The sequence below is a fragment of the Kogia breviceps genome, chromosome 17, assembly GCF_026419965.1.
Source record: "Kogia breviceps isolate mKogBre1 chromosome 17, mKogBre1 haplotype 1, whole genome shotgun sequence".
In the NCBI taxonomy this organism is placed as follows: Eukaryota; Metazoa; Chordata; class Mammalia; order Artiodactyla; family Physeteridae; genus Kogia; species Kogia breviceps.
In genome coordinates this window covers 59,616,080-59,634,726 of record NC_081326.1, presented here as the reverse complement: position 1 = coordinate 59,634,726, position 18,647 = coordinate 59,616,080, and the positions used below count along the sequence as shown (strand labels likewise).

At 41.8% G+C, this 18,647-nt stretch overlaps 1 protein-coding gene across 1 annotated transcript; it reads left to right on the top strand.

Moving 5' to 3' along the window:
• Window positions 1–2,431: 2,431 nt before the first annotated feature.
• DSCC1 (DNA replication and sister chromatid cohesion 1) lies at window positions 2,432–17,790 on the top strand. The gene is made up of 9 exons (XM_059043456.2): window positions 2,432–2,918; window positions 5,271–5,439; window positions 7,668–7,802; window positions 10,488–10,578; window positions 12,432–12,570; window positions 13,028–13,080; window positions 13,260–13,414; window positions 14,398–14,546; window positions 17,596–17,790. The coding sequence occupies exons 1-9, from the start codon at window positions 2,740–2,742 to the stop codon at window positions 17,702–17,704; spliced, it is 1,179 nt and encodes a 392-aa protein (XP_058899439.1). The 5' UTR covers window positions 2,432–2,739; the 3' UTR covers window positions 17,705–17,790.
• The last annotated feature ends 857 nt before the right edge of the window (window positions 17,791–18,647 follow it).

The following is an 18,647-nucleotide window of genomic DNA, read 5'->3' as shown; positions in this document are numbered from 1 at the left end:
GTTGTGGCCTCTCCCGTTGCGGAGCACAGGCTCCGGACGCGCAGGCCCAACGGCCATGGCTCACGGGCTTAGTCGCTCCGCGGCATGTGGGATCTTCCCGGACCAGGGCACGAACCCGTGTCTCCTGCATCGGCAGGCGGATTCTCAACCACTGCGCCACCAGGGAAGCCCGGACACACAGTTTTTCAGGGCATGAGTCCACTGTGTGTCCCCCTTTGCCTGGCAAAGCAATAATGCTATTCTTTTCTACCTCACCCCAAACTCTGTCTCTGAGATTCTATTTGGCACCAGTGCACAGAGGCCGAGTTTTCATCAAAAGTACAGCTTTATTGCAAGGTGTTCAACATGGGGCTAAACAAGGAGAACAGGTAGCTCCTGCTCAAATGACCCAACTCCCTGACGGCTTTTCAGGAAATGGTTTTTAAAGACAGTGTGAGGAAGAGAGTCATAGGATGTGTGATCAGCTCACATACAACTCTTCTGATTGGGTGGTGGCGGGGTAACTGGGTGGTATTTCAGGAGTCAACATCATCAACCTTTTTGTTCCGACTGGTCTGGGGTCTGTGTGCTGGTGGTCAGCAGTTAACTCCTTCCACCTGATGGGGGTTTTAGTATCGGCAAAACAACTCAAGGATATGGTTCAGGATATTATCTGTAGCCCTTGGCACCATTATGTGCTGGGCACTCTGCTTAATGATGACTGAAAACATATCCTAGTGAAGTTTATAGCTTACAGTCTTAGAGAAAAAAAACAAAACAACCAACCAAACAAAAAAACCCCACATTAAGTAATTACACAAATGTAAAATTACAACTTACTTAAAATCTAGGCATGAGAGGTACCTGTTGCTATGAGATATATATTTGACAGGCTTGACCTGATCAGGGAGGTCAGAGAAAGATTTCTGAGAAGTGACTATTGACCCAGAGTTGAATGATCCAGTGTAGTAGCCACTAGCCACCTGTGATTATTTAAATTTAAATTAACTAAATTAAGTAAACTTTAAAATTCAGGGACTTCCCTGGTGGTCCAGTGGGTAAGACTCCGAGGTCCCAATGCAGGGGGCCTGGGTTCCATCCCTGGTCAGGGAACTAGATCCCACATGCATGCCACAACGAAGATCCTGCATGTCACAACTAAGACCCAGGGCAGCCAAGTAAATACATAAATACATATGAAAAATAAAATAAAATGCAGTTCCTCATTCACATTACCCACATTCCAAGCAGTCAAAAGCCACCTGTGGTTAGTAGCTACCAAATTGGACTGTGCAGATATAGAACATTTCCAACACAGTGCTCAACAAGGACTCTGTGCTTTCACTGTGAGGACCCGGGTTCAGTCCCTGGTCAGGGAACTAAGATCCCACAAGCCGCATGGCAAAAAAATAAAATAAAATAAAAGACACGTGCTCAGCAAGAGAAGAACAGGCCAGACAAACAGAGGCCCAAATGGTGGGAGGCACCAAAAGATCTTACTGTAAGCCTGTGTGCCTGATGTTAGGAGGAAGCCTTGAAGAGGAAGAGGGAAACAGTAGTAAATGAGGCGGGATATAGAACTTCCAAATCACCAGAGGGAAAAAAAAATCAAACAAACAAAATCAGTTTAATGAAAGACAGTGAAAAAATAAGAAGCAACAAAACCAAAAATGTTCAATAAATAGAAAAAAAAAAGCAGAGAAGCAGTCAAATATTTATATTAGATCTAAATTTGCATACCGTGTATGTGAGCCTGTGTAGATCTGCTTGGGGAAAAATGCTACATTCAGCACAGCCTAAGATCTAGGTTTGGTAGAAGATCTTATCTTGATGTATTAGAAGACACCTTAGAGAAAGCCGAGGGGGCACTTTACACATCCTGTAGTGGTGAGTTTGTTTCCCCGGTACACTGCAGGGCCTTGCCTACCCCAGGAAGGTGCTTTCCTCTTGACACGGGGTCTCAGACCCTCACCTGCCACCTAGCCCAGACTAGGTACTCAACGAATGGATGGATCTAGTCCGAGCCATAGATTCCCAGATATGATGAGTGGTCCCCAGACCCAAAGAAGTGAGATGCCTTGTGCAGTTCTACCAGGACCTCACTCCCGGTCCAAGGTGTTTGCACAAACTCGGTGCGGTATTTTTCGAGCCGTAATAGACTAGACTGGAATCAGTCTTTACTACCTCCTGGCTGTGCCACCTGGAGTAAGGAGCTTGCTTCCTCATTTGCAGAACGGTATTTAAAAGGGTCCACTTCACAGGGCTGCGGTGAAGGATTCATGAAATTATGCATGCAAAGTGCTTATTGCAAGACCCGCCACTGGCGGAAGACGCGACTATTTTGATGGCGAGGAAATGGGGGTGTTGGCAGGAAACAGGGCGGGGAGGAGGGCAGCGGAAGCGGTGGGGGAAGGTTCCACGTGGCTCCCCGCGGGGTCGCAGCTCAGTTCCCGCCAGCTTCTGCCGAGAGCTCCCCGCGGAGGCCGGGTTTACTTCTAACAGCCGCTGCTCGGCCTGGGGTGACCCGGCAGTTCTCGGCGGGGCACGAGTCCGGGGAAGCTTTCGGACTCTCTCGGGGACGCCCCCGCGGCACGCCCCGCCCCGGAAACACGCCCCCAGCCGCCTAGGCGCGCTTTTAAAACAGGCTCTGTTCTATTTCTTGTTTGTTTCACCGGGTCGCGGCCGCCCGGGGAGTTTCATTCTCCTGTCTTAAACCTGCGGCCCCTCGCGCACCGCGGGGCCCGCCGACCCCGCGCAGCGATGAGGAGGACCCGCGACGAGGTGGACGCGACCCTGCAGATCGCCAAGCTGAACGCGGCCGAGCTACTGCCCACCGTGCACTGCCTGGGCTTCGGCCCCGGGGCCAGCGCAGCCGCCGGCGACTTCTGCCTGCTCGAGTTGGAGCCCGCGCTGTGCCAGCAGCTTGAGGCAGGACACAGGTGAGTCGGGGCCGGGACCTGCCGCCTCTAAGCCTCGTGCCATACACCTTATGATTTTCCTGCGGGGAAACACAGGATGGGGAAACTGGGCCAGAGAGATGCATTGATTTGACCAGGTCCCTCGCAGCAGGCCGGTGACCTAATCCCCAGCTGGCTGCCTTTTCCCGAGGAGTCCGCGCCACTGTTAGTCCGTCCAGTTAGCTGGCCTAGTCCCGCTGGTCTTGGAGGCCTCTGTCAGCGGAAACAAGTCAGGAAATAGAACCTCGGGGAAGTTTTGGAGATGTTAACAGTGAGGCCAGGCACTACACAGAACGCTTTGCCATTCTATCTTAAAGTCCAATGGTAATATCCAGTATTTATGGAGTTCCTCTTGCCTGCTACTTATATGTATTTTACTCAGTAGATAGGATTGGGGGGGAATGAGTGTAAAGCTGTTTTTACAGACTTGGTAATTGTGGAAGGCCCTCAAAAAACAGACTTGCTTGGGGTCACTCAGTGGGGATCGGAAGCTGTTTTCTTTCTTTCTTTCTTTTTTATTTTTTTGTTGTATGCGGGCCTTTCACTGCTGCGGCCTCTCCCGGTGCGGAGCACAGGCTCCGGACGCGCAGGCCCGGCGGCCATGGCTCACGGGCCCAGCCGCTCCGCGGCATGTGGAATCTTCCCGGACCGGGGCACGAACCCGCGTCCCCAGCATCGGCAGGCGGACCCCCAACCCCTGCACCACCAGGGAAGTCCCGGAAGTTGTTTTCTAATTTCTAGGCCCGTGAGCCATGGCCGCCGGGCCTGCGCGTCCGGAGCCTGTGCTCCGCAACGGAAGAGGCCGCAGCAGTGAGAGGCCCGCGTACCACACACACACAACAAAAAACAAAACAAAACAGAGAAGTCGGTTCTGTCAACTTTGTGCAGTCCCGGGAAATGAGGAGTTAGGGGCTCTGGTTTAATTCTGTTCCGTTCTGCTCTGTTGTTCCTCCAACACCTGTATTTTATTAGGTATAGTTTGTTCTCTTGTATGCTTTTTAAATTGAATCCTTTAGGCTTTCACTTTGCCTCCTTTACTCATCTAACCGTGTTATAGTTAACTGGCCAGTCTTCAGATTCTAGCTAAATAACGTATCTTTAAGGGAACTGAAGGAGCACGTCACTCATGGATTTTCTTTCCAGCCGAGTTGGCAGGAATTTGAGAAGAGACTTCAGGTGCGAGGAATCTAGCTGGCAAAAACCAGAATGAAAACGTGCGTTTTAATTTTTTTTTTTTTTTTTTTTTTTTTTTTTTTTGCAGAGGGAAGGGGTAGTTGTTTTAAACAAGATATTTGAAAGCAGGGATAGTGCCATGAGGAAATAAATGTTGAGTAGGTACTTGGGGAAAAAAAAAAAAGAAGGGTAGGTACTTGGGACTATTAAATGTTGTTAGCACCAAGAAGCTTTAAAGACCCTTTTATTTTCACTTAAGGATTAGTTTTAAAAAAATATTTTCAGTCTTCTATTTCAGGTTTTTTATTATTTAATTAAAAGAAGTGAATTGTTTACAGGAGGTTTAAATACTTTATAGACAAGGAAAACTACTAGAATCAACTCCCTTTTTGTCATCTCCATTATCTTTATCATTCTTCTTCCACCTCCTCACTTTTGTCCTTCCCCTCTTCCTTCTTCTTGCTTTTTTCCACCCGTGACCCTTTGTCAGAGACATCATTTAGTCTAGTTTGTAGACATACCATTTTCATATTTTTCATTCAATATTGCAGCTTTCTTTTCTCAGGCTCCCGATTGCTTTGCAGCAGGGGTGACGATTAGGCCAGGTTGTGTTCCTTTGCTCGTTAGGGGATACTCGGGCCAAAACAAGACCAACTCTTGGGTGGGTACCAGGGCCAGCAGCATGCTCAACATCCGGGAGTTTGTTAGTAGTGCAGAGTCCTAGGTCCCATCCCAGACATACTGCATCCTGACCTGCTTTTTAACAAGGTTCCCTAACATGCCTACACGTAAGTTTGAGAAGTATTGCTTCGGTAATTTTAGAAAGTTGTGAAATCTTGACTGAAGCTTTTGGATGCTTTTCCCAGCAGTTTGCACAAAGATGCCACGTGGTAACGTTTGGCCTCTTGGCCTCCTTGGATCTTTTCTGCCCGTGTGGAATTATTTTTCCTTAGTGAGGCCACCGGCTGCCTCTCTGGGTCTCAGTTGGCCCAGGCCTTGCTCTGTGGAGCTCATGGGAGGGCTGTGAGAGCAGGGGCCAGACACAGCCTTAAGTCTTAGCTTTAAATTCTAGAAGGCTAGAGGATTTTGGAACTGTTTATAATGAAGATGTCCACTGGTGTCTCAGTAAACCAAGTATTTTCTTTTCCCACTTACCTGCAGTCTTGTGATTCGTGGTGATAAGGATGAGAAAGCCGTTCTGTGTAGTAAAGATAAAACATATGACTTGAAAATAGCAGACACTTCCAATATGTTGCTTTTTATTCCTGGTTGTAAAACTCCAGACCAGATGAAGATGGAAGAGACACACTGTAACGTTATTCACACTGAGGTACTGTCTTCCGTTTCCTGATTTATGTGAGAATGACAACACATATGCTAATCTTGCATTTAATTAAAAACTCGAGGTGTGGGACTTCCCTGGCGGTCCAGTGGTTAAAATTCCGTGCTCCCAATACAGGGGGCAAGGGTTGGATCCCTGGTCGGGGGAACTAAGATCCTGCATTCCTCACAGCATGGCCAAAAACCAACCAAACAAACAAACTTGTGGTGTGAAATGTATGATCATAGAGAATGTGAAACGTTCTCTAATGAAATTTGAAATTTCTCAGCATTATTTTTGTTTGTTTGGAGTCACGTAAAGTGGTCTTTGTTACCCCAATCTGATTTTTAAGTCCCAGATAAGCTGACCATTTTCTGTAATATAGAAAATTGGCTATTAGGTGACTCATTTTAAAAGTTTTACCATGGATAGGTTTTGAAAGGACTCCCTCAAACCATAACTAGTGCATTAGGTGAGGTAGAGAAGGGAAGAAATTTGTTTCTGAGGGAAGTGTGTTTTTCACCTTTGAAATTAGTTTAGTTCATTACTATTCAAAGCCATGTATAACAAAGTTTTAATTATTTTGGAGACTGCTGTTGGCAGATAGCAAACCAAAGTCTCCATCCTGGCTAGATTTTTACACATATACAATCAAAGCACAGCCCTTAATTCTGTTAAACTTTAGGCCAGCTACTTCCTAAAAATAGAATTGGAATAGAAATAAGGGAAAATACTGGGACATTTCAGTGATTCATATATGTTGCTAGAATAGAAGAACTGCCAGTAAATATTGTTATTTTGTTTTTTGTAGGGTTTTGTCTTTCATTGTAATTAACTAGAAATATTGACAGTTCATCCTTTTGGAAGAGGTGTTATTTTTCTTGCAGCTGTTTTGTAGGTGTTTGGGGGAGGGTATAGCAACACCTGTGAGTATCTTTGAGCTCTTCTTATGGGAATTCTGTGTTCTGAGACTGAGTAAAACTTAACAAAGCTCTACTAACCAGAGTTTTTAAATGTGTGGTTGCACTTTAGATGCCTAAAAAGGCTGGGTAAGGAATGCACGTGAGCAAAGCAGGCTGGTGTTGATAAATGGTAGTGGATACCCAGTCTCAGGAGTAATAGGGAATGGGGAATCTATGGCAGATTGGAGCACACAAGCCCCAAGTAAGTGGATGGGCACTTCTTGGCCTTGTGGGAAAGCAGGCCCAGCATTGCCAGATTTTCTGATTTCCTTTGTCCAAGTGAAGCTGAAAATTTAGATTTTGGGGGGCAGCATCTTATTTTTCAATGTTGGCAACTAATGAAAACTCTATACTAAACCTCCCTTTTTCCCCAACACAGAGGTACACACCAACATCTGTGTATTGGATACAGCCAACAGGCTGCCAATTTGTGAAATGTGGATGAAATCAATCTTTGTGTTTTGGTCCTTAAACTTTTCTTAGATTCAGCAGCGTCTCCATTAGGCTCTGGGCCTTGTCTTGTCAATCAAGGCTTCTACTAGTTTTAGAGTAGATGCATTCCCTGACCTTCCATGTTAGAGCTGGAAGGAGACAATCCATTTCTGCCTTTTTCCCTTCTTTCATGTGAAACAGTTATTGGGCACCTACTAAGTGCTAGACATTGGGCAAATCCTGGAGATACAGAGAGGGATAAGAAATATTTATCCATCATTTAGCCACTGTCACCTGGATTTCTTTAAGTGATAAGCCTCTCACTGTTAAACAGGTCCATAAAGAATTAGTTGCAATTCTAACTAGTGGGAAGTTCTTGTACTGAATAGGAGTCTTGAGCAACACAGAACAAGAGTTCCCCCCCTTCCCTTTATCATATATTAATTGTTTGAGGACTGTGATAATGCTTTTTCTTATTTTCTGTTTGTCAGCCTAAAGATACTCTTCTTCTGTGTTTTTACCTGGTTTGCAGAATTCTTACCATCCTGGTCATTCTTTTCTGGGCTTACTCTAGTTTCCAGAGTATACTTGAGATATGGAGCTTAATTACCCATTCTCACTATGTTGTCAGTCTCTTCTTAACTGGGGATTGAAAAGATGTTACCTGAAGATATCAATCCATCTGCTTGACATGGCTGGATGGGGGCCTTCTCAACAGAAAGCAGAATGCTTTGGCTCCCTTTTCTTGCTTCTTGTGGAGGGCAGAGAGGTTGGTTGAAATTTTATGTGAAGTTTTCTTTTAGAATGGCCCCTAAATGATTATGATGTATTTGTAATTTCTAGATCTTTGGTTTTTCTAATAATTACTGGGAATTAAGAAGATGTAGACCTAAATTAAAGAAGCTCAAGAAACTTTTGATGGACAATACCTATGAAGGACCTGACAGTCAAAAAGAAAAGGATTCAAATCACTCAAAAGTAAGACTAGTATTTTCATTTTTTAATTTGGAATTTAAAAAATAAGAGCTATAGAGACACTTAATGCTGACTTTTTTTTAAAGTTCATATTATAAAAATTTCAAACATACCCCAAAACAGAAAGACCTCCATGTACTCATCACTCTGTTGAAAATCTATCAATATTTTGTCAGTCTCATTTATTCTGTCCACCTGCTGCCTTCCACCTTTTTTTTTCTTTTTTTTTTTTTTTTTTTTTGCCATACGCAGGCCTCTCACTGCTGTGGCCTCTCCCATTGTGGAGCACAGGCTCCAGACGTGCAGGCTCAGTGGCCATGGCTCACGGGCCCAGCCACTCCGTGACATGTGGGATCTTCCCGGACCGGGGCACGAACCCGCGTCCCCTGAATCAGCAGGTGGACTCTCAACCACTGTGCCACCAGGGAAGCCCTGATTTTTTTTCTTTTTCTGGAGTATTTTAAAGCAAGTCCTAGATATCATGGTGACATTTATGTAGCTGAAAGCTTCTCATGTTCCAAACTACAAAATAATAGTTTTTTAGAGGTTAAAATAATTTGTTTAATTAAAAGTTATAATTAGGGGCTCTTGAGAAAAGACATTATGAAAATGGAAAGTCAGAATGGACTCATTCCTGGAAGTATGGAAAAATATTTATAAACCAGGTAAAAAATTTTTGTTTTAAATGTAATTCAAAGTTATAGAACTCTACTGGTATTCTGAAGACCATATTTGTATTAGAAGTTTGACTGATTGAATGTTTTTCTTTGTAACAGTTTTATTGAGATATAATTCATATACCAAGCAATTTACTCATTTTAAAGTGTATAATTCAACGGTTTTTAGTAGATTAACAGAGTTGTGCAGTCATCACAACAATGAAGTTTAGAGTATTTTCACCACCCCCCAAAGAAACCCTGTACCCCATAGCTGTTAATTTCTAATCCTACGTTTCCCTCCTTCTCTCTCCCACCTCAACCCTAGGCAGCCACTAATATACTTACTGTCTGTATTGATTTGCCTCTTCTGGACCTTTCATATGAATAGAATCAATAAGTGGCCTTTTCCGACAGTCTTCTTTGACTTAGCATGCTGTTTTTTGTTTTTTTTTTGTTTTTTGTTATTTTTTTGTGGTATGCGGGCCTCACTGTTGTGGCCTCTCCCGTTGCGTTGCGGAGCACAGGCTCCGGACGCGCAGGCTCAGCGGCCATGGCTCACGGGCCCAGCCGCTCCGCGGCATGTGGGATCTTCCCGGACCGGGGCACGAACCCGTGTCCCCTGCATCGGCAGGCGGACTCCCAACCACTGCGCCACCAGGGAAGCCCTAGCATGCTGTTTTTAAGGTTCGTTCATGTTGTAGCATGCATCGGTAGTTCATTCCTTTTTATTGCTGAATAATACCCCATCTTATGGATATACCATATTTTATTCATCCATTCATCAGTTGATGGAAATTTGGGTAGTTTCTACTTTTTGAATATTATTATTTGATAATTATGGATAACACTGTTGTGAACATTCATGTACAAGTTTCTAGGGAACCTATGTTTTCATTTTTCTTGGAGATATATATATATATATACACACACATATATACGTATATATATATATACATATATACATATACACACACATATATATATATATATATATATATATATATATACCTAAGAGTGAAATTGATGGGCCCTGTGCTTACTCTGTACAACCTTTTGGGGAACTCCTGGACTGTTTTCCAAAGTGGCTGCACTATTTGACATTCCCAGTGTATGAGGGTTCCAGTTTCTCCACATCCTAGACAACAATTGTTACTATCTGTATTTTCTGTATCCATCCTAATGGGTTTGAAGTGGTATCACTGGTTTTGATGTGCATTTCCCTAATGACTAATGATGTTGAGCATCTTTTCATGTGCTTGTTGACTATTTCTGTATCTTTGGAGAAAGCCTATACAGAAACCCCTTTGCCCAATTTTTAATTGGGTTATTTATTACTAAATTGTAGGAGAGTTCTTTATATAATCTAAATACAAGCTCCTTGACAGATATATGATATGCAAATATTTTCTCCTATCTTATGAGTTGTCTTTTCTTGGTTTTTTAAAATTGTGGTAAGTAAACAGAACATAAAATTGACCACTTTAACTATTTTGACCTGTACAGCTCTGTGGCATTACATACACTCATGTTGCCCTGCAACCATCACCAGTATCCATCTACAGAAAATTTTCATCTTCCCAACCTGAAACTCTGTACCTATTAATCACTAACTCCCCAGTTTCCCCTGCCTCTCACCCTCCGGCAACCACTATTCCACTTTATGTCTCTGTGAATCTGTCTATGCCAAATCTCCCATGTAAGTGGAATCATACAGTATTTGTCCTTTTGTGTTGATGATGTTTTGAAATACACAAGTTTTCATTTTGATGAAGTCCACATTATCTTTCTTTTGTTGCTTGTGTTTTTGGCATCATATCTAAAACCATTGCCACATCCAACATCACGAAGAGTTATCCTCTGTTTTCTTCTAAGAATCCACTGATTTTATGTAGTAATCATTACAGATTAACAAAAGAAATTAAACTAGGGTACCTTGCCTTAATCTCTTCTATGTATTTATTCAATAAGTCTAAAATTCTTTGGCCTTAAAATGTGATTGCTTTTTTTTTTCTTGTTTTTCTTGTTTCAGTATACAACTGAAGATTTGCTTGATCAAATTCAGGCAAGTGAGGAAGAAATAATGGCCCAGTTACAAGTTCTAAATGCCTGTGAGATTGGAGGTAGCATGACTTACTATTATTAATAATGATGGAATTGGGCATCATATGAGAGACATTTTTGGACATCTTCACCTGTTTATTGCTGTTCCATACTATTTATTTAACCTTCTTTTGGGCTCAGATGATATTTGTATTTTGGGGTGTGGGGTAGAGACTACATGTGATCAACTTTACAGTCTCTGACCAGTGACTTTTTCCACTCCTTACAGGCCTTTTTCTTTGTACTGAGTGGTAATAGAAGAACCATATTAGATCAGGAAAGGACTTAGATATCAGGTAGCCTAATCCCTTCATTGTTTTCAATAGGTGAGGAAACTAAGGCCTAGGAAGGGAAATGGACCTGTCCAGGGTTCCATGTTGAGTTAGTGACCGAATAAGGCATAAAACCCAGGTACTTGAACTCCTGGTTCAGAATTAACTCTCTGTATTTCCAAATTGCTTGGAAGATGTGTTTCTTCTTGTGATAACTCAACATACTTTTGAATGTGTTAAGTAGTTTATGTAAGAAACCTGTATAAAAGTTGTAGTGGTATGTGTTGGTCTCAGGGGTTGATGGAGAAGCCCAGTAGTATCTTGTATTTTGATTATCTCCTGGTCTGGAGTGGTAGAGTAGGAGCTATTTTTTTTTCTGGCATCTGGGCCTGCAGTAATACTTGAGTAGATGTTTGTGTGCATTTTCCAGCCCTCTTAAGCTTGCCCAGAGAAGCAGCTTAATTCTGCACCCATGCGTTAGGAAGGAGGAAACTGGCATGGTTTGGTGGATGCACTCTTAAATCTTACAAGCAAGATTAGCTTTTGTGAGACTGTAACTCTCAAATGTGGTGACTTCTGCTGAGTGAAGCAACTGCAGATGACTTTAGAACTAACTGGAAACACTTAGCTCTTTGTTGTGGTTCCTTGAGACACATTTGGTCCTAAGCATTGGACATAAAGTTTCTAATTGTGGATGCCTGCTGCTAATTACTATGGTGTAAGGGGTACCATGAATGTTAAGGTTAGAAAAAAAAAAAAAAAGAAGAAGAACCAATGGGCTTAATGCAGCCCTCTGTATTATTCACTTATTGCATGGGAATGGATAACATTTTGGGGGGATGCAAAGATTATTTTTTCCTAGTTTTCTTTTTCAGTTTTACATCACGCATTCCATTTTTTAACATTGCCTTTATTTTTTCAGAGTAAGAATAGGAACATTCTCCCTTGGTGTGAGTGTACTTGATTTGGTGGGTGTATATGTGATTTGTTTCACCAGGGGTGGTGGTAGTGCCTTTGGTTATAAGATGGCATTTCATAGTCTTTCACAGGAATAGGGAAATGTATCTTGAGGCTCAGCTTTTATTTTGCCGCTGGTCCACATTGTACTTCTGAGTCTGTTATCTCTTAAATGAGCTAGACTTCTTAATGAGCATGAGAACACCTCTCCAAGGTAGCTGAGATGAGGGTTGTAACCATGGCAGTGCCCCATAGCACAGGTCACTGTGTGGGATATCCAACCTATGACCTTCACCTCATTTGTATGACGTTCTAATGAAATGACTGTACCAGCTACAGGTTTCCACATTTCCATTTAGAACGACAAGGTTATTGTGAGATAATTGAGTATTAAAGCACTTGAAAAAAAATCAGAATGTTAGTCATATGAAAAGTACTCTTTAAAAACCATCGGATCTCCCATAAGACACAATTTGTAATGATCAGGAGACAAGCATAAACAGAAGCATTGTTTATAAAGAAAGCTACGACTTTTCATGTCTCTTTTTTGCAGTGGGCAAGAGTTTACTGCTGCTTTATCAGTCTATCAGCCAATTCATTTGTTTAAGATGTCCTTTGGTAAATATTACTTTTGGAATTTGTAGGTTATTGGAGGATTCTTGAATTTGATTATGAGATGAAACTTCTGAATCACATAACTCAGCTGGTGGATTCTGAATCTTGGTCTTTTAGTAAAGTTCCCTTGAACACATGCCTTCAGGAACTTGGACCATTAGAGACAGAGTAAGTATGTTATTGATTGTGCTTCCAGATTTCCTTAAGGAGAAGAAAATTATTTTCATGGTAGGACTAAACCCGGGGCATAGACTATTTATATTTTGATATCTTATAGAAATCTAAAGAATATACAACCAAGAAGGACTTGGGAATTTTGGTCATTGGGGTGAATAAATGTGTATCATTTTTTTCTCTGCCATAAAAATTATAAAGGAATAATTTAAGCTATTTTATAATAAAGGTATGCTCATATAATTTGTGTAAAAATATTTAGCATGGGACCTGGTATATAGTAACTTTCCAGTGTATTTTAGTTAGTTTCTAATGTAAAGTTTTATACTTGGCAACCAAAATCCTTTAGTGATTTCAAATTTATATCTTAGTTTCTAGTTAGCAATGGTGTTTAAAAGATAATGTATAAATACGTGAAAAACTTTTCAAATAAGTGTTTAAAATTTTTCAGGGAAATGATCGGACACTGTCTTAAATGTTATGGAAAGAAATATATAGAGGAAGGTAAGATTGGGGAAGTATTTTTTAACTCCTATGTGTTAAAATTGGTATGCCTTTTTCAAGGGTCTTCCTGTTAAAAATAAGAACTCCATAGGGTGATGGGAGATGAGTTGTGTATAATAATGAGTAGTATAATTAACTGTCAGAGGACCACGTGAAACTCTCTGATACATTTTCCTTAGGTGAAGTTTATTTTGCATTGAGTGCAGATAAAATATGCAGAGCTACAGCACAAATGCTGCTTCAGAACGCAGTGAAATTCAGTCTCGCTGAGTTTCAAGAAGTGTGGCAACAGAGTGTTCCTGAAGGAGTGATCACTAGGCTCGATCAGCTGAAGGTAAGGTAGCGATGGTCACTACCTCCACAACTCAGCAGGTCACTAGGTGAGATGAAGCCTGTATTGGAACTGAATTTGCAGCCTGTTTATTTTCCTAGCCCCCCATTAAGCAGTGCATGCTACATCACAAAAATCCTTAAAAAACCCTCCAAAATCCCACTTTATTGATGTGTAATTTACATATCACAGTTCACCCTTTTGAAAAGGGTGATTTGTAGTAAATTTAATGAGTTACCAGCCACCACAGTCTAGTTTTAGAACATTTCTCAACTCAGTGAGATCACTCAGGCCCATTTACAGTTAATCCTGGTTCCCACCTGGTGTATCTCATTTTGTTCCTTTTCTCTCCATTTCCATCTGCATTGTCTTAGCTGAAACTATCATGTTTGGCTCACAATAGCATCCCTAAGCGGGCCTTCTGTACTTTTTAACTGCCCACCTCCAATCCATTCTCTGCGGTGCTACTAAAATGATCTTTCAAAAATGTCCGTCAGATTAGATGAACTTCTTGCTTAAATCACTGTAATGATTTCCCATTGCATTTAAGATATAAAATCCAGAGTATTATAAAATAATATTTTACAATATAAAATATGTAAAATCTTGGTCTACAAGGCCCTTCATACCATCCCCTGTAAGCTTCATCTCTTGATACTTTCTCTCCTGTCCACTGCATACCAGCCTTCTTTCAGATTTTTAAGATCATCAAGCTCTTTCCTACCTTAGGACTTTTACACAAAGCTTTTTGTTCTAGAATAACAATAAATTGGTGGTAGTAAAAGCCAGATTACAGAAGGGAAAGTAAGTCACTGCTTAGAGGAGCTCTTTTATGAAAAAGGCTATTGTTAAGTTTCCGGGTAGTTTGTGTAAGTTTCATGTGGATGATGTTTTAAATACCTTGGGCTAAGCTAAATGGAAGGTAAATGAGTCATTTTTAAACATCAGACCTTTACTTGAACTGTCCTTTTTCTCATTTCTTATAGGGTTTAGCCTTGGTGGATAGACACTCAAGACCAGAAATCATATTTTTGCTGAAAGTAGATGATTTACCTGAGGATAATCAGGAACGTTTTAATAGTCTATTCTCTCTGAGGGAGAAGTGGACAGAAGAAGATATTGCTCCATATATTGAGTAAGTAATTTCTTATAGATGGATTTTGACTGTTCTTCTTAAGATGAGTGACACAGGGTTTTAGATTATCAGAATTTTTTTTTTTTTTTTTTTGAGTATTCCTGGAAGACACTGCTCTCTTCCAAACTTTCTCCAGCGGTGGCTGTCTTCTCTATCATTCTTCACAGCTACTGATCTGGGAGGTGGGGTATATGTCATCTCTCTTCCTTACTACTGCTTCTAGAATCACTTCTTTGCTCTTCTCCTTGCAAACTGCAGCTTATAGAGGGACAGTCAACTATATACCCTCCTATGACTCTAAGGCAAGCAAGCACCCCTCTCTGATGGCCACCTTCTTTCTTTCCCACTCCCTTACTTTAACATTCTGGTAGAAGCCAGACTGTGGAAGAACAAGTTAGCCCTGAAGCCACTGCTTGTAGAACCAACCTCAAAGCCACTAATAAACACTACCACTTCCTCACTGCATCTCCCACCTCTTGGGGCCTCTCTCTTCTCTTTCCCCGGCTTGCTTTCCAGAGTCAGTCTTTATAACTCTTACTGTACCCACTCTACTCCTTGCATCCTATCTCTGTGTCTTGTCATACCTTGTTGGCAAAAATCTACAAAGATTAAACCCAACTTTCTGTTTACTCTGTACCTGTACCAGGGCAGCTGAAATTTCCTGGAGAGAAATAACACAGTGGGGCTTGCTAGTCTCACTTAAAAACTTAAGTGGTAATTAGCAGGGTCCCTGGCAAGGCACCATTTCCTCATGAGACTTTTCAACCATTGGAACTTACTTTACATCTTCTTTTCTCTTTTCATACCAGCAACACCCTGTTTCCTCTTCATCCTCAGCTTATGACCGTATTTTCTTTTTTTCTTTTTTGGCTGCATTGGGTCTTCATTGCTGCGCATGGGCTTTCTCTAGTTGAGGCAATCAGGGTCTCCTCTTCATTGCGGTGCGCAGGCTTCTCATTGCAGTGTCTTCCCTTGTTGCAGTTGCAGAGCACGGGCTATAGGCATGCGGGCTTTAGTAGTTGTGGCGCATGGGCTCAGTAGTTGTGGCTTGCGCTCTAGAACACGGGCTCAGTAGTTGTGGCGCATGGGCTCAGTAGTTGTGGCTCGCGCTCTAGAACGCAGGCTCAGTAGTTGTGGCGCACGGCTTATTTGCTCTGCAGCATGTGGGATCTTCCTAGACCAGAGCCTGAACCTGTTTCCCCTGCATTGGCAGGCAGATTCTTTACCACTCTACCACCAGTGAAGCCCACAACTGTATTTCTTGAGAAAACAGAAGCAGACAAGACAAGAACTACCTCCTTTCCCAGTCTGCCAGCCTCCTGTGTGTGCGCACACTTGCTCTACCATCCATCCTGTGTGATGCATGAACTGTCCTTGCTCCTAAGGCCAACCCTCCTTCACTAGATCCATCCCCTCTGGCCTTGTTAAAGGATCCTCTAGTTGTCCCTTTCCGTGTTGTGTTATCCATGTCTCCCACCAACTGGATTATGGCCAGCAACACATGTATTGCTGTGAACAGTATTCTGTAGTGCTGTTCATCTTAAAAAAACAATAACAATCTAGGGAACCCCACGGTCCTCTGCTCTCCTTCACAAGAAAACTCCCTTTAAAAGTTTGTGTACTCACTCTCTGCTTCTTTGTCTCCCATTCTTTCCTTAACCCAATGACAGATCCTTAACCCAATGGCATCTATCTTTTTTACATTCAGTGGTCAATTGTCTGTCCTTGTTTACTTGGCCTCTTAACACTATTTGAGGCAGTGGACCACTTCCTACATGAAACACACCAGCCTTCTCCCTTCTCCCCCAAGGCAGCTCCTTTTCCATCTCTTGCTGATGTCTCCTTGTTTTCCCAATCTTTAAATGTCGGAGTGCTCTAGCATTCTATTATTGGCTATCTTCTCTTCATTTTGTATTTTTTCTTTTGGTCCCCTCATGTAAGCCCAGTGACTTCCTAATTTTATCTTCATACTTGACCTTTTTTCTGAGCTCCAGATTCTTACATCTAGTTACCTAATCTAAATTTCTGCTTGGATATCTAATAGGAATTTCAAACATGCTCATAATGGAACTGTTGATTCCCCGTCCTAACCCCATTACCCTCATCTCAGCTACCAGCACTACCATTAATACAGTTACCCAAGCAAAACATCTAGAAATCTTCCTTGTCTTTTTTTCTCTTGCCCCCTGTTTCAAACTGAGCAAATCCTGATGGATCATCTCATACCTGCCTCTGATTGGCCTCCCTATTTTAGTTTTTGCTCCCTTCTCCTCCCCCACCTCTTAGACTTCTGGAAAATTTTAAACATTCAAAAGTAACAGTAAAATATAAGGAACCCTCCATGTACTTACTACCTAGCTTCCATAATCAACAACTCATCGCCTCCATTATTTAAAACTTAGATCACATTATGCTTTTCTATTCCCATTATGTGTACAATTAAATTACAACTCCCTCTCATGTTCTCCAAGGCCCTGTGTGATCTTCCCTTGATCCCTTCTCCAGCTCAGGTCCTCCCATATCTTCCCTTCCCTCATGGTGTTCTAGTCAAAGTCTTCTCTCCTTTGAGGTACAGAAGAGGAAGCTAAAATTCAGGTAGGGTAGGTAACCTAGATAAGCTCACACAGGTAGCCTGGTGTCCAGGTTCTCTGAGTCTAGACCCCACTGTATCACATTGCTTTTATGTCTGATTTGGAAGCCTGTGTGATATAATGGAAAAAACACAGACTTTGGAGACCTACAGAGCCGGCTGCAAAATTTGGCTCCATCCTTTACCACCTGAACCTCAGTTTCCTTATATCTAACATGGGGTTAAATAATACATTACTCTTACCATGAAGGCTGGAGATAATACATACATGTGATGTATGTTGTTCAGTTATGGCTTAGTAATCTCTCCCTACCCTATCTCTCCCACAAATACACACCCTTATGTTTGTTGGAAAGATGGATTTGGGGGAGAGAGATATAAATAGCTAGTGCTGTGAAAATTGTGTTATGTTCCCTAGAATATTTATGATGTTCATTAATTTTTTTACTGTTCCCACAGAGATTTGTGTGGAGAGAAGCAAACCATTGGTGCATTACTCACTAAATATTCTCGATCTTCGATTCAAAATGGTGTTAAAGTTTATAACTCAAGAAGACCCATTTGTTAAAAAGAACAACAGTCTTGTCTTTGCGACTAAAGTTGCTTCGTAAAGTTGCTGGTTATAAGAAAACTTTTTATGTATTTGTATTCCAGACTTTTTTTTTTTTTTTTTTTTTTGTGGTACGCGGGCCTCTCACTGTTGTGGCCTCTCCTGTTGCGGAGCACAGGCTCCGGATGCGCAGGCTCAGCGGCCATGGCTCACGGGCCCAGCCGCTCCGCGGCACGTGGGATCTTCCCGGACCGGGGCACGAACCCGCGTCCCCCACATCGGCAGGCGGACTCTCAACCACTGCGCCACCAGGGAAGCCCTGTATTCCAGACTTTTAAAAACCTAATTCTTTGAGGCATTTTTCTCCTCATCTTTAGCATTTTAAAATGACTGTTCTTTTTTTTCTTAAACGTAATAGGGTATTTTATGTCTTTCAGGTTATATCTGTATTATGTACACAGTGAAAACAAGGACAAAAGAAAGTGTTATTTCCTATATTTAGTGTCTCTTAGTAGTCTTTGTGGGTTTATTTATAGAATAACAGTTTTGCTTTTTTTATAATTAAAACTGCATTTAATTAGGATTTGCCATTCTAATTATTAATAAATTTAAAAGTTTTCAGAGAGCTAAATAGTTTCCTAGAAGAGGATTATTTATTCACTTAAAGGTCATTTCTCAAGTCAGTTCCCCTCTACTTTTGACTTTCCACCCAAACAGGAAGTCACATGATGCTCTGTCCTTTATCTAAATTAGTTGTTTATATTGATGAAATTGGCTTGACAGTTGCTCCTGTTCACCCGTCTGATGTAGATATGATTTCAGAGAGACAAAAGTGAGCGGTTCTAAAGAGAGATCTTAGTTCCTTGTCCAGGAATTGAACCTGGGGAGCCTGAATGAAAACCAGGGATCCTAGCCGCAAGTCCACCAGGGGCTAGAGGCTAGAAGCAAAGTTCCCCTGGCT